This window comes from Hyla sarda, chromosome 7 (assembly GCF_029499605.1).
Source record: "Hyla sarda isolate aHylSar1 chromosome 7, aHylSar1.hap1, whole genome shotgun sequence".
Taxonomy (NCBI): Eukaryota; Metazoa; Chordata; class Amphibia; order Anura; family Hylidae; genus Hyla; species Hyla sarda.
In genome coordinates, this window is record NC_079195.1 from 43,854,803 (window position 1) to 43,867,950 (window position 13,148).

At 41.8% G+C, this 13,148-nt stretch overlaps 1 protein-coding gene across 3 annotated transcripts in view; it reads right to left on the reverse strand.

The window, feature by feature from the left end:
* Nucleotides 1-3,232: 3,232 nt before the first annotated feature.
* The window catches only part of MMP21 (matrix metallopeptidase 21), a 38,619-nt gene continuing 28,703 nt past the window's right edge, over nt 3,233-13,148 (reverse strand). For all 3 annotated transcript variants that reach the window (XM_056529315.1, XM_056529313.1, XM_056529314.1), the window contains 2 exons: nt 11,152-11,324; nt 3,233-4,021 (listed from right to left, as the gene is read on the reverse strand). In XM_056529315.1, coding sequence (XP_056385290.1) covers nt 3,722-4,021; nt 11,152-11,324 — 473 coding nt within the window. In that variant the 3' untranslated portion in view covers nt 3,233-3,721. The remainder of the gene's footprint in view (nt 4,022-11,151; nt 11,325-13,148) is intronic.

The window sequence follows — 13,148 nt, forward strand, 5'->3', positions numbered from 1 at the left end:
CGGACATCCACTGTTAATGAAGGAGCGTGTCCGAGGCAAGCACTGAGCCTGCTCTCGCTCACTTTGCATTCACTTCCTCCCTGAGTCTGTTGCTGCCATCTGATAGGACAGGAGTGAACACAGACGAGTGCTAGTCCCGCCCTCACTTCCTGGGACAAAGATGATGACAGGATTATGTTCTGGATGGTATTGGGACCCCTATTGTTTTTTGTTTTTTTCTTTTTAAAGCCACGATTTCTTCCATCATGTAGTATATTAGAAAGGTTAATGTTTTGTACAACATATAAAATGTTCTTGATTCTGACAGTGCTCATTTAACCATGGCTTCCGTGGGGGACCTGAAGCTATTTTATTAGGATGCATTGCTGTTGGCTCTCTTCAGTGGAAGACACCTTGGACCTGTGTACCTGTCACTATATAAACATTATAATGGACATTGAGTCCATACAGATACTTCCATGGCTCATTGATCAGTCGGGGTCTGAACACTATGACCCTTAACCAACAAAATGTCTATGTCTCTATGACATTATCAAAAACTTATATTTATAAAGAAAAAAACGAATGTACACTTTAACATAGACATGCTAGGTATGCTGTGTCCAATGTTGGATCTGGGTGGGTGCTAGATGTAACACTTAAACAGATTTTCATTGTGTTTTTCTTTAAAGGGGTACTCCAGGGAAGTTAAGGAAAATAAATATGCCCCAAAGCCACCACAATACCTGTTCTGTGTCCCCTGTATTTATTCATGTGATTTTGGCAGCTCCTTTGGCCCCTGATGTCTCCTAAATACTTTTTCCTTGTTTGCTGTACAGAGACTACAACTCCCAGAATTCAGCGCAGGTCTGTGTAATGGCTGCCAGCCAACTGCTTACACTATCTGTGTGCAGGCTTACACTGCAGATCACACACACACACACTGGGGGAGATTTATCAAACTGTGTGAGAGAAAAAGTGGATGGATTTTCCCACAGCAACCAGCTAACAAGCTGAGGTAAAGTGAAAGCCGAGTCGTGATTGGCTGCATATGGGGAAATCTCTCCACTGCTCTCACTGAGGAGACAACGTGGATCTAAAAAATGAATTTTTCTCTCACTTCCTGCATGTAAGTGACAGCTGAAAGAGGAAAACTGTTGTATATAGCTAATGAATTATATTTAGACAAATTCATAGGTTGGTGAGAGGGAAAGAATGGGCTATGGATTTAGTTCCCCGGAGTACCCCTTTAAGGTGAGTGTCTGTATTTTATTTTCTATCACTCAATACAGTGTGTACAGAGTTTCTGGTGTGCTATGTACCTTTCTTGATGTACCAGAAACACGTCGGTCACAGCAGGAAACCTGTGCTGGCTATGCTGTATGCTTCCTTAATGCATTATATAAAAGTTTTTTGTGTTACTCCCTTGCGGACGCTGAATGTACCTGTTGACCTTGACACAACACACACATTGGAGTGAATATACATGCAGCTATGACAGTGGACAGCACTGGTGAGCTAGATTTGTTATTATTCTGTGTGTGTGTGTTTAATGTATGTGTGTGTGTGTGTATATATATATATATATATATATATATCTCCACACAATGCAGCTGCCACAACCATGAATCACAGTGATGTACAGATTTATCCCAAAAATGTAGTAATTATAGTAATACCAAATTTATAATTGTAGAGCTCCGTTGGCAATTCGGTCAGCGGAGAAAATAGTTTGTGCGCAAATTTTTTATTTTATTTATTTATTTTTTACAGTAAGCTACCGGATCTCTGATAATGGAATTAATTGAGGACCTGGTGGTGGCAAAGGGGATTCAGTGGCGCTCTGACCTGTTTTGGGGGACATTAGCGCAAAAATGTGTCAGACTAAGAATAGGGTATAGCATAACAGCAATGTGAACTTAGCTTTATAAGGATACAGACACACCTTGTGGAGAAACAATTCTCTACCATGCTGCTTTACTGGAAAAAAATAGCAGTTTTTAACCCCATAGTGACCGAGAAAATGTCCATTTATTTCATTTTGTGTTTCTTTTCTCTTCACCTTGTAAGAGCTAGAACACTTTTTTTTCCCATCTACAGGGCCATGTTTTTTGCAGGACCAGTTGTAAGGGCTTTATGAGGGCTTGTTTTTTGCAGGCTCAATTGTTAGGGCCATAAGAGGGCTTGTTTTTTGCAGGCTCAATTGTTAGGGCCATAAGAGGGCTTGTTTTTTTGCAGGACCAATTGTGGGGGCCATAAGAGGGCTTGTTTATTGCAGGACCAATTGTGGGGGCCATATGAGGGCTTGTTTTTTGCGGGACTAATTGCACTCTGTAAAGAAACATTTAATTTTACCATAAAATAATAACTGTAATGTCAGCAAGATTCCTGCAGGCAAAACTACTGTTTACATGAAATAAATAGAACACAACATAATGTCACACAGTGTAATGTGTCAGTCCACAACAAGGAAAAACCATTCATGTTTTCTGTCTTTTACAGTAACTTAACCACCATAGGCGGCTGTCTTAACTTTACAAGCTAGAGAAGATATGGCTCCTCCCTATTGTCATATAAGAGATATGCAATGAATACAGTGCAATGAATTCAATGAAAGTACGGTGCATCCTCAAGTTACAATATTAATTGGTTCCAGGATGACCATTGTATGTTGAAACCATTGTATGTTGAGACTAGAGATGAGCAAACTTACAGTAAATTAGATTCGTCACGAACTTCTCGGCTCGGCAGTTGATGACTTTTCCTGCGTAAATTAGTTCAGCTTTCCGGTGCTCCGATGGGCTGGAAAAGGTGGATACAGTCCTAGGAGACTCTTTTCTAGGAATGTATCCACCTTTTCCAGCCCACCGGAGCACCTGAAGGCTGAACTAATTTACGCAGGAAAAGTTATCAACTGCTAAGCCGAGAAGTTTGTGCCGAATCAAATTTACTGTAAGTTCGCTCATCTCTAGTTGAGACCATAACTCTATGGAAATCAGGTAATTGGTTCTGAAGCCACCAAAATGTCATCCAAAAATAGTAAAAAGAAAAATAAGTAGATATCTAACAGAGATAAAGCAAATCCTTACATATAAAAGTAAGAAAGATCTGCTGAGAGCTGTAAATCACTGTCTATGTCAGTGTTTCCCAACCAGGGTGCCTCCAGCTGTTGCAAAACTACAACTCCCAGCATGCCCGGACAGCCAACGGCTGTCCGGGCATGCTGGGAGTTGTAGTTTTGCAACAGCTGGAGGCACTCTGGTTGGGAAACAATGGTTTATGTAGAGGACAGGAGCTTCTTCAGGGTCCTGTACAGTACACACAGTGTCCCAAATGGAGCCGCCCTTACTTGGTGTCCAAAGGAGCAGCTAACCCTGGCACAGGTAAGGAGTAGTACAGAACTTGTAGTTTCTCTCTGTACTGTAGGGAGGTGCTACCAGACAGCCAGTCAGTGCATACACTTCAGTAATATAGGTAAAGTGTACAGAACATGTAGTACCTCCCTGTACTGTAGGGGGCGCTACCAGACACCAGTCAGTGCATACACACGTTTCACAGATCTGGACTGTCTGTACATTGTATGTTGAGTCTGGTTTCAAGTTACAATGGTCCAGAAAAAAGCATTGTATGTTGAGGCCATTGTAGGTTGAGGGATCACTGTACAGCAGTGTCAGTCTGAACATGTAAATTCTGGCCCTAATTTTCTATCCATTGGGAAGTCCCAGGGGTTTGTGGGAGTGGATCACAATTTCAACAATGACGGATGTACACTACATATATCAAACCACTGTTCTGAAATCGCCTGCTGGGGAAACAGCCCATTCAGGGGCAGAGAGGAGTTTGTCCGTCTATCCTGGTCGCTGACTACTCTCCAGAAGTGCTTCCCTTTAAATAGAAAAAGTGTTTTGTGGCTATAAGAGAAATAGGCAGAGTCCAGATTAGTCCTGGGATGGTTGTTCCGGACAACGGCAGGAAAAACATCTACTATCCTCTTCGGAAAGTTAGGGACCACATGGTTTCTGTTCACATCAAAGGCAAAAACCTGCAGAGGAGAAAAAATTCTATTATTTACCCTCCCAAAAAGAAAAAAAAAACTCCTTGAGGCTAGAATTACATACAATATATGTTGCCCGCTTTTTTGCCCCCCCATCTTTCACTCCAGAGATGCATTTTTTGTGCCGTTTTCCCCCCAAAATAACATGTATTGGTTAACACAGCTTTGTTATTTTTTTTCATTTTTTTTTCTTCATTACAAGTTAAGTGATTAGAAGATTTCGATTTGGAGAATTGAGGGGAAAAATTGCCCATATTAAATACACATTGGAGGACATACTCAAAAAATTGTTTATATAGTGCAGTTTTATAAGCACCACACAGAGCTGTTAGTGCCAGATTTTCAAAACTGGTGCATGTTTGTCCCATTCCCAAACCAGTGTTAAGCTCACATTTCACTAGTTTACCACCAATTACTACTGTGAAGTGAAGGCTGATGGCGAAATCGTCATGAAGTGCCTAGGTCCAAGTCTTAGTCCCCTCACATATGGCAGGGATGCTTCAATATTTTTTTAAGTAGCCACTTTGCTAGCAACAGCCCAAATTTACAAGGAGACATGCCTCTTAATTCTATTTTGTAAAATATTTTTCACTACTTTTTAGTGCCCATCAGGGTCTATTTCAAATATTTCAATTACAAACACTTTCAATGCTTGGCCATAGTACAGCATTATGATTGTTGTTATTGGCACTATGCTTATACAGTGGGGATCAAAAGTTTGTGCACCCCAGGTAAATATTTGTATTAATGTGCATAAAGAAGCCAAGGAAAGATGGAAAAATCTCCAAAAGGCATCAAATTACAGATTAGACATTCTTATAATATGTCAACAAAAGTTAGATTTTATTTCCATCATTTGCACTTTCAAAATAACAGAAAACAAAAACATTGCCTCTGCAAAAGTTTGGGCACCCTGAAGAGTTAATATCTTGTACTGCCCCCTTTTGGCAAGTATCACAGCTTGTAAACGCTTTTTGTAGCCAGCCAAGTGTCTTTCAATTCTTGTTTGAGGTATCTTTGCCCATTCTTCCTTACAAAAGTCTTCCAGTTCTTTGAGATTTCTGGGCTGTCTGTCACCCACTGCTCTTTTAAGGTCTATCCATAGATTTTCAATTATGTTGAGGTCAGGAGATTGTGAAGGCCATGGCAAAACCTTCAGTTTACTCCTCTTGATGTAATCCCCGTGGATTTTGAGGTGTGTTTAGGATCATTTTCCATTTGTAGAAGCCTTCCTCTCTTTAACTTCAGCTTTTTCACAGATGGCATCAAGTTAGCATCCAAAATTTGCTGAAATTTTATTGAATCCATTTTTCCTTCTACTCGTGAGATGTTCCCTGTGCCACTGGCTGCAATACAACCCCAAAGCATGATTGATCCACCCCCATGCTTAACAGTTGGACAGAGGTTCTTTTCATTAAATTCTGTTCCCCTTCTTCTCCAAATGTACCTTTGCTCATTCCGGCCAAAAAGTTCAATTTTAACCTCATCTGTCCATAGAACGTGTTTCCAAAATGCATCAGACTTGTCTATATGTTCATTTGCAAATTTCAAACACTGATTTTTGTGGTGAGGACGTAGAAGAGGTTTTCTTCTGATGACTCTTCCATGAAGACCATATTTGTACAAGTATCTCTTTATAGTGGAATAGTGTACTACAACTCCAGTGTCTGCCAGATCTTTCTGGAGGGATTGTGCAGTCAAACGTGGGTTTTGAATAGTTTTTCTCACAATCCTGCGAGCTGTTCTGTATGATATTTTTCTTGGTCTTCCAGATCTTCCACTGTTCCTGATGACTGACATTTCTTAATTTCATTCCGAACAGAGGTTATTGACATCTGAAAAGGTTTTGCTATCTTCCTATATCCTTCTCCAGCTTTGTGAGCGTCAACTATTTTCAGTTTCAGATTTCTAGACAACTGCTTAGAAGAACCCATGGTGCTGATTGTTGGGCCAAGGTCAGATGAGTCTGGGCATTTAAAACCTTTGAGATTGACCTCACCTGGTCTTCCCAGATGATGATTGAGAACAATCCATGACACTGGCAGGTCTCAGCTTTGCAAAGGGGGCAGTGCATGCTATTAATTCTGCAGGTGCCCAAACTTTTGCAGATGCCATTTTTTTGTTTTCTGTTATTTTGAAAGTGTAAATGATGGAAATAAAATCTAACTTTTGCTGACATATAAGAATGTCTAATCTGTAATTTGCTGCCTTTTTGGAGATTTTTCCATCTTTCCTTGGCTTCTTTATGCACATTAATACAATTTTTTACCCGGGGTGCCCAAACTTTTGATCCAGACTGAATATAACAAAGTTAGAACTTTAAATACCTGGCACTGACTCGCCCACTATGAACTCCGGCCAGCGGTAGATCCCCTTACTTAGATGGTATAGTGGAAACTAATTGCAAACTGCGCACCCTGAGGGCACGAGCTGGTGCAGTGATAAGTCATAATGATACAGCGGGGAGGAAGGAGAAGCCCTGCTGATCAGCCTGGATGTCACTTAGCTTCTTTTATCTTAACTACAATACCTCTTTGTAAAGCTGAGAGGCAGAAATCAAGCTGCAGAAAGTCTCATCGAATGGGCCCATCTCGTGCAAACCTGCCTGAAAATTAGATTTTTGTAGGGTGGTCCCACAAAACAGGCCACACAGTGGTAGGGATTATAGAAAGTTTACCGTAGAATAGACACAGAATCTGGCACTGCTGTAGTCACGAGGCGTACGCAGACACAGGAGATTCAGTGGTCAAGTGTGGGAAAAAGGAGGTATACTGGCTTATATTAATATGGAATTACTGTATACAAGTATCCCCCAGGAATTATGGGTAAGGTGTATTCATGGTTTTGTGGAAAAATCCGACAAGTCAATTGGTGGTGGACTTTGTCTGTGAGGCATTGTCCCCCGATCCTTGCGAACAATGCATTCATGTTTGATAATGTTTGGTATAGGCAGACCTCCGGAGTGGCCATGGGCACTCCGGTGGCTTGCACTTTTTCCAATTTATTCATGGCATGTTTTGAGAGGGATTTTATCTTCTCAGCCTCGAATCCTTTTTTAAGGTTTGTTAAGGGATACACCCGGTTGGTGGATGATATTTTTATCGTCTGGTCGGGCTCAGAGGCAGACTTCGCAGACTTTGTCCACCACATAACTCATAACAATATGAATTTAAACTTCACTTACAATATCAGTACAACGCAGCTCGAGTTTCTTGATGTGTTGGTGTTTGTAGGCGATGATGGGTTCGTAACTACTGGATACAGAAAACCTTACGGCAGGTAATTCCTTTCTGCATTACAGTAGTTATCACCCAGAGCATGTAAAATCAGCCATACCATATGGGCAGATGTTAAAGGGGTACTCCAGTGAAAACCTTTTTTCTTTTAAATCAACTGGCTCTGGAAAGTTAAACAGATTTGTAAATTACTTCTATTAAAAAAATCTTAATCCTTCCTGTACTTATTAGCTGCTGAATACTACAGAGGAAATTATTTTCTTTTTGGAATGCTCTCTGATGACATCACGAGCACAGCGCTCTCTGCTGACGTTATTATAATAATGATAATAATAAGTCTTTATTTATTGTTGTCCTTAGTGGGATTTGAACCCAAGGCCACAGCACTGCAAGGCAGCAGTGCTAACCACTAAGCCACCATGCTTCCCTTAGCATACATCTGCTCTGCACGGTTTCTAAAATGGACAGAGATGCACTGTGCTCGTGATGTCATCAGTGTTCCAAAAACAAAGGAATTTCCTCTGTAGCATTCAGCAGCTAATAAGTACTGGAAGGATTAAGATTTTTTAATAGAAGTAATTTACAAATATGTTTAACTTTCTGGCACCAGTTGATTTAAAAGAAAAAAGGTTTTCACCGGAGTACCTCTTTAATGCTTAAGAGAATTCACAGCACAGACTCTGGGTTCAAACAACAGCTGTAGAGTTGGCTAGAAGACTAGGGGATAGGGGTTCTCACCACAACGTATTGGAAAAAGCATCTAGTCGGGCATTACTACAAGATAAGAACAACTAAAAAAAGGAATAACGAGAGACCCACAATCTAGTAGATTTACGTTCTCCTTTAAATATGGTCCAATGACCAGCACTATCAAATCAATGATCCAGAATCCAGTTTCCTAATACAGAATGATCCAGCTCTAACAGACTTAGCGAAACATAATCCTATGATAGCTTTCAGAAGAGTGAAAAATTTAGGTGACACCCTTACCTTCAGTAAATATTCCTCAACCCATGACAGAGGGAAAAAAAAGTCTGAGAGGCAATCATAAATTTGGGGCCCTCATTTGTTGTGTGGCAAGTCATTCACAGTAGGTGGATTATGCATCTAATGTAAATATTTATTCTGTTGTAAAACAAATTATGTTGTGGATGGTTTGCGATGTGAGTGTGGACGATTTTACATTGGAAGCACCATATGCCCCATGCAAACTTTTGGTCTGTACTGTATGTGGGAAAGGCATAATGGGGACCCATCAGCATTACGCTTTTTAAGCATCGAAAGGGTGTTCAGCTGTGATGGAATGGATAGACGCAAGGCTCGCTGGATCATGCGAATTGAAGAGCAAGGAAAGTTGGGCTTAAATGAGAAATTGGATTTAAAGGGGGGTACTCCGCACCCCTAGACATCTTATCCCCGATCGCGGGGGTCCCGCTGCTGGGGACCCCCGAGATCTCGGCTGCAGCACCCAACTGTACAGCTTCCACCTCACACCGGCAACGCTGGAGGCTTCGGATCCAGACCACAATGGCGGACGAGCGTGACGTCACGACTCCGCCCCGTGTGACACCACGCCCCGCCCCCTCAATGCAAGTCTATGGGAGGGGGTGTGACAGACCTCCCATAAACTTGCATTGAGGGGGTGGGGTGTGACATCACACGGGGCTGAGTCGTGACATCATGCTCTTCCACCATTGTGGTCGGGATCCGAAGCTTCCAGCGTTGCCGGTGTGAGGTGGAAGCCGTACAGTTGGGTGCTGCAGCAGAGATCCCAGGGGTCCCCAGCAGCCGGCCCCCAGCGATCTGACATCTTATCCCCTATCCTTTGGATAGGGTATAAGATGTCTAGGGGTGCGGAGTACCCCTTTAAGGATCTTTATTTGAAATGTATTCATTGCCAGTGTTCATTCTCAGTGGAAGATTTGTGTTTTTAATAGTTTTTAATACACATGTTTTGCATACTGCACTTTTGTAGTTCCCGTCCCTTGATGATGTCACGCAGGTATATCACCGGTGGCTACGCCTAAGGCATGTATGGTCTGAAGAAGTAAGACACAGCTGTTACCTCTCACCTCTACGCTGAGGTTCTTGGCGTTCCTGCCATGATACCTGCCTGACACCGCACTCCCGTCTGCAACTCTTCCTACATATTATGGAAAGTTTGCCTAGTAGAAAAGTCCTTTCTCGTCATTTGCAGCATTTGTGTAACTAGTCCGTGATAGTATGATAAACACTATAAATGTATATGTATCATTGCCAAGGCCTTGGGGGACTCCTCTTTCCTGGGGGATTGTTAAGTTTATCCTTCCAGATATAACAGGCGGCGGCCAAAACCAGGAAGCTTGGAGCTTTCGTGATTGTGACAGCATGCCACGCCCCCTCCATTCATGTCTATGGAAGGGGGCGTGACGGCTACTACGTAGCCGTCACGCCCCCTCCCATAGACATGAATGGAGGGGGTGTGGTGGCTGTAGTCGCCAGTCATCCAGCACAGAGCGGGGTTCTCGGGAGACCCCAGCCACGTGACCCCCTTGATCAGACATCATATCCCCTATCCTTCGGATAGTGGATAAGATGTTTTTCGCCGAAGTACCCCTTTAAGGCTGTGTTCACACATTGAAGCTGATTAGTGGTACTGCAGGTAACTACTGCATGCGTTTTTGCCACAAATTACAGAAAATTGCATGTTTTGCAGAGATTATGTAAATTGCTGTAAAATGCACCATTTTTTGATCATTCACAGCAAAAATGCATGCGGTAATTAGCTGCGATATCACTAATTCGCCTCAAAGTGTGAACACAGACAAATATTGGCTGAGCAGTTCTCTTCTTGCTCGTTCTAGCAATGGGTCGGGGGTCTGAACACTTAGGCTAGGTTCACACTACGGAATCTCCTACTGCAATTCCGCTTTGAAATTGCAGGCAGAAATTCTGCTTATTAAAATGTATAGTGTAGTGAATGGTTTTTTTCCGTTCACAAATTCACACTTCGGAATTTGTAAAGCGGAATTTGTGAAGGGAAAATCGGCTTGAAAATTTCCACCTGAACAATGGCGTTACTCATTCTTCAGGCGGAAATACTCGTGGAACACATTGCAGTCTATTGGAAACTGCAGTGTCCACACGGTCCTAGTGCCGACTGATTCAGGCCGCATTAGGAATCTCCAGGCGGAAATTTTCTGCCCGGAGATTCTGCAGTGTGAACCTAGCCTTAGGCCTTATTCACATGAAAGTCCAATCAAATTCTATAGGAGTCCACACTCCCATTCACACTTCTGCAGCATTTCTGCTTGGATTCCACACCAATTCAGCACAAAATCCACACAAGCAGAAGTGGAATTGGGGCAGATGAGCGGAAATTCTGCCGTGTGAATAGACCCTTAGGGGGAAATTTATCAAAACCTGTCCAGAGGAAAAGTTGCCCATAGCAACCAATCCGCTCGCTTCTTTCATTTTTAACAAGGCCTTTGCAAAATGAAAGAATCAATCTGATTGGTTGCTATGGGCAACTTATTGCACAGGTTTTGATAAATCTCCCCCTTAGATCCTGACTGATCAAAACTTTTGAAATGTATCTAGGACAGCTGGGCCTGCTGGGAGTGGTACTTTTCGTGCTGTGGGGGTCGGCCACGCCCCTCGTGACATCACGGCAATGCCCCCTCAATGCAAGTCTATGGGAGGGGGCGTGCCAACCCCTGCAGCGCGAAAACAGTTCGGAACATTTACTTCCGAATGCTGGCCATTGGCGTACCCCTTTAGGTGAATGGAGCTGAGCTGCACTGCCACATATGGCCACTTTTTCTGGAAGAAAACTGATATTTCTTATTTCTGACTTAGATATAAGATGAAAGTGTTAAATAGGAAGTGACTGTTTCCACCCACCTGAGAGTCTTTAAAAAAGTAAATTCTCTGGGTCCTCCTGTCGAAGTAGGCCGTATTGATTGGACTGGGAATTCCAGGGAAACCTTGAGAAATGAGCCTGGGGTAGGTGGTCCCCTGAGGGTCTTCAGAGAAGACTTTGTCATCGTCACTATTGTATCTCCAGTACTGAGTCCCTGTAAGTGTAAGGGGAGACAGAGATTACATAGGGGTCCATAGAGCAGCGGTGACTCCTCTGTGTGTCTGAATATAGATCTTGTCTGTTTATTTTAATTCACACCCATCTTTGCTAAGATTTGACATTCCTAGAGGTGATAATGTAGATTTCTATGAAAATTGTCCTTTTATAAGGAAAATGCTTAGAAACATAGAATGTGTCGGCAGATAAGAACCATTCAGCCCATCTACTCTGCCGATTATATTCTAAATACTATGAATAGTCCCTGGCCCTGTCTTATATGAAGGATAGCCTTATAACCTATCCCTATCTTATATGATAGCCTTATACCTATCCCTATCTTATATGAAGGATAGCCTTATACCTATCCCTATCTTATATGAAGGATAGCCTTATACCTATCCCTATCTTATATGAAGGTAGCCTTATACCTATCCCTATCTTATATGAAGGATAGCCTTATAACCTATCCCTATCTTATATGATAGCCTTATACCTATCCCTATCTTATATGAAGGATAGCCTTATACCTATCCCTATCTTATATGAAGGATAGCCTTATACCTATCCCTATCTTATATGAAGGATAGCCTTATACCTATCCCTATCTTATATGAAGGTAGCCTTATACCTATCCCTATCTTATATGAAGGATAGCCTTATAACCTATCCCTATCTTATATGATAGCCTTATACCTATCCCTATCTTATATGAAGGATAGCCTTATACCTATCCCTATCTTATATGAAGGATAGCCTTATACCTATCCCTATCTTATATGAAGGATAGCCTTATACCTATCCCTATCTTATATGATAGCCTTATACCTATCCCTATCTTATATGAAGGATAGCCTTATACCTATCCCTATCTTATATGAAGGATAGCCTTATACCTATCCCTATCTTATATGAAGGTAGCCTTATACCTATCCCTATCTTATATGAAGGATAGCCTTATACCTATCCCTATCTTATATGAAGGATAGCCTTATACCTATCCCTATCTTATATGAAGGATAGCCTTATGCCTATCCCTATCTTATATGAAGGATAGCCTTATACCTATCCCTATCTTATATGAAGGATAGCCTTATACCTATCCCTATCTTATATGAAGGATAGCCTTATAACCTATCCCTATCTTATATGATAGCCTTATACCTATCCCTATCTTATATGAAGGATAGCCTTATACCTATCCCTATCTTATATGAAGGATAGCCTTATACCTATCCCTATCTTATATGAAGGATAGCCTTATACCTATCCCTATCTTATATGAAGGATAGCCTTATGCCTATCCCTATCTTATATGAAGGATAGCCTTATACCTATCCCTATCTTATATGAAGGATAGCCTTATACCTATCCCTATCTTATATGAAGGTAGCCTTAAGCCTATCCCTATCTTATATGAAGGATAGCCTTATACATATCCCTATCTTATATGAAGGATAGCCTTATACATATCCCATGCATGCTTAGACTCCTGTCCCTTCTATTTCCTTTAAAGGGGTTATCCAACATAATGTTACTTTTATAAGTAAGTCAAGTGAGTCACATATAATTAGGGACATGTATACCAAATATCGCTGCTTGCTCTAGTGGTTAATGCCCCTGTCCCGTTTAATTTGAAGCAATATTTCCGGTTTGGGTGGGCTCCTTCAGACTACAAGGTGGGAGGTAAATTGAATCCCTCCTACCATGCATTCACCACACCCTATGCAGCCCAGCCCCTTGATGACCTATACAGTATCTTGCATCGCATTTACCGATGTCATGTGATGTCAGCACAGACTGTCACTAAGCACTGACATCA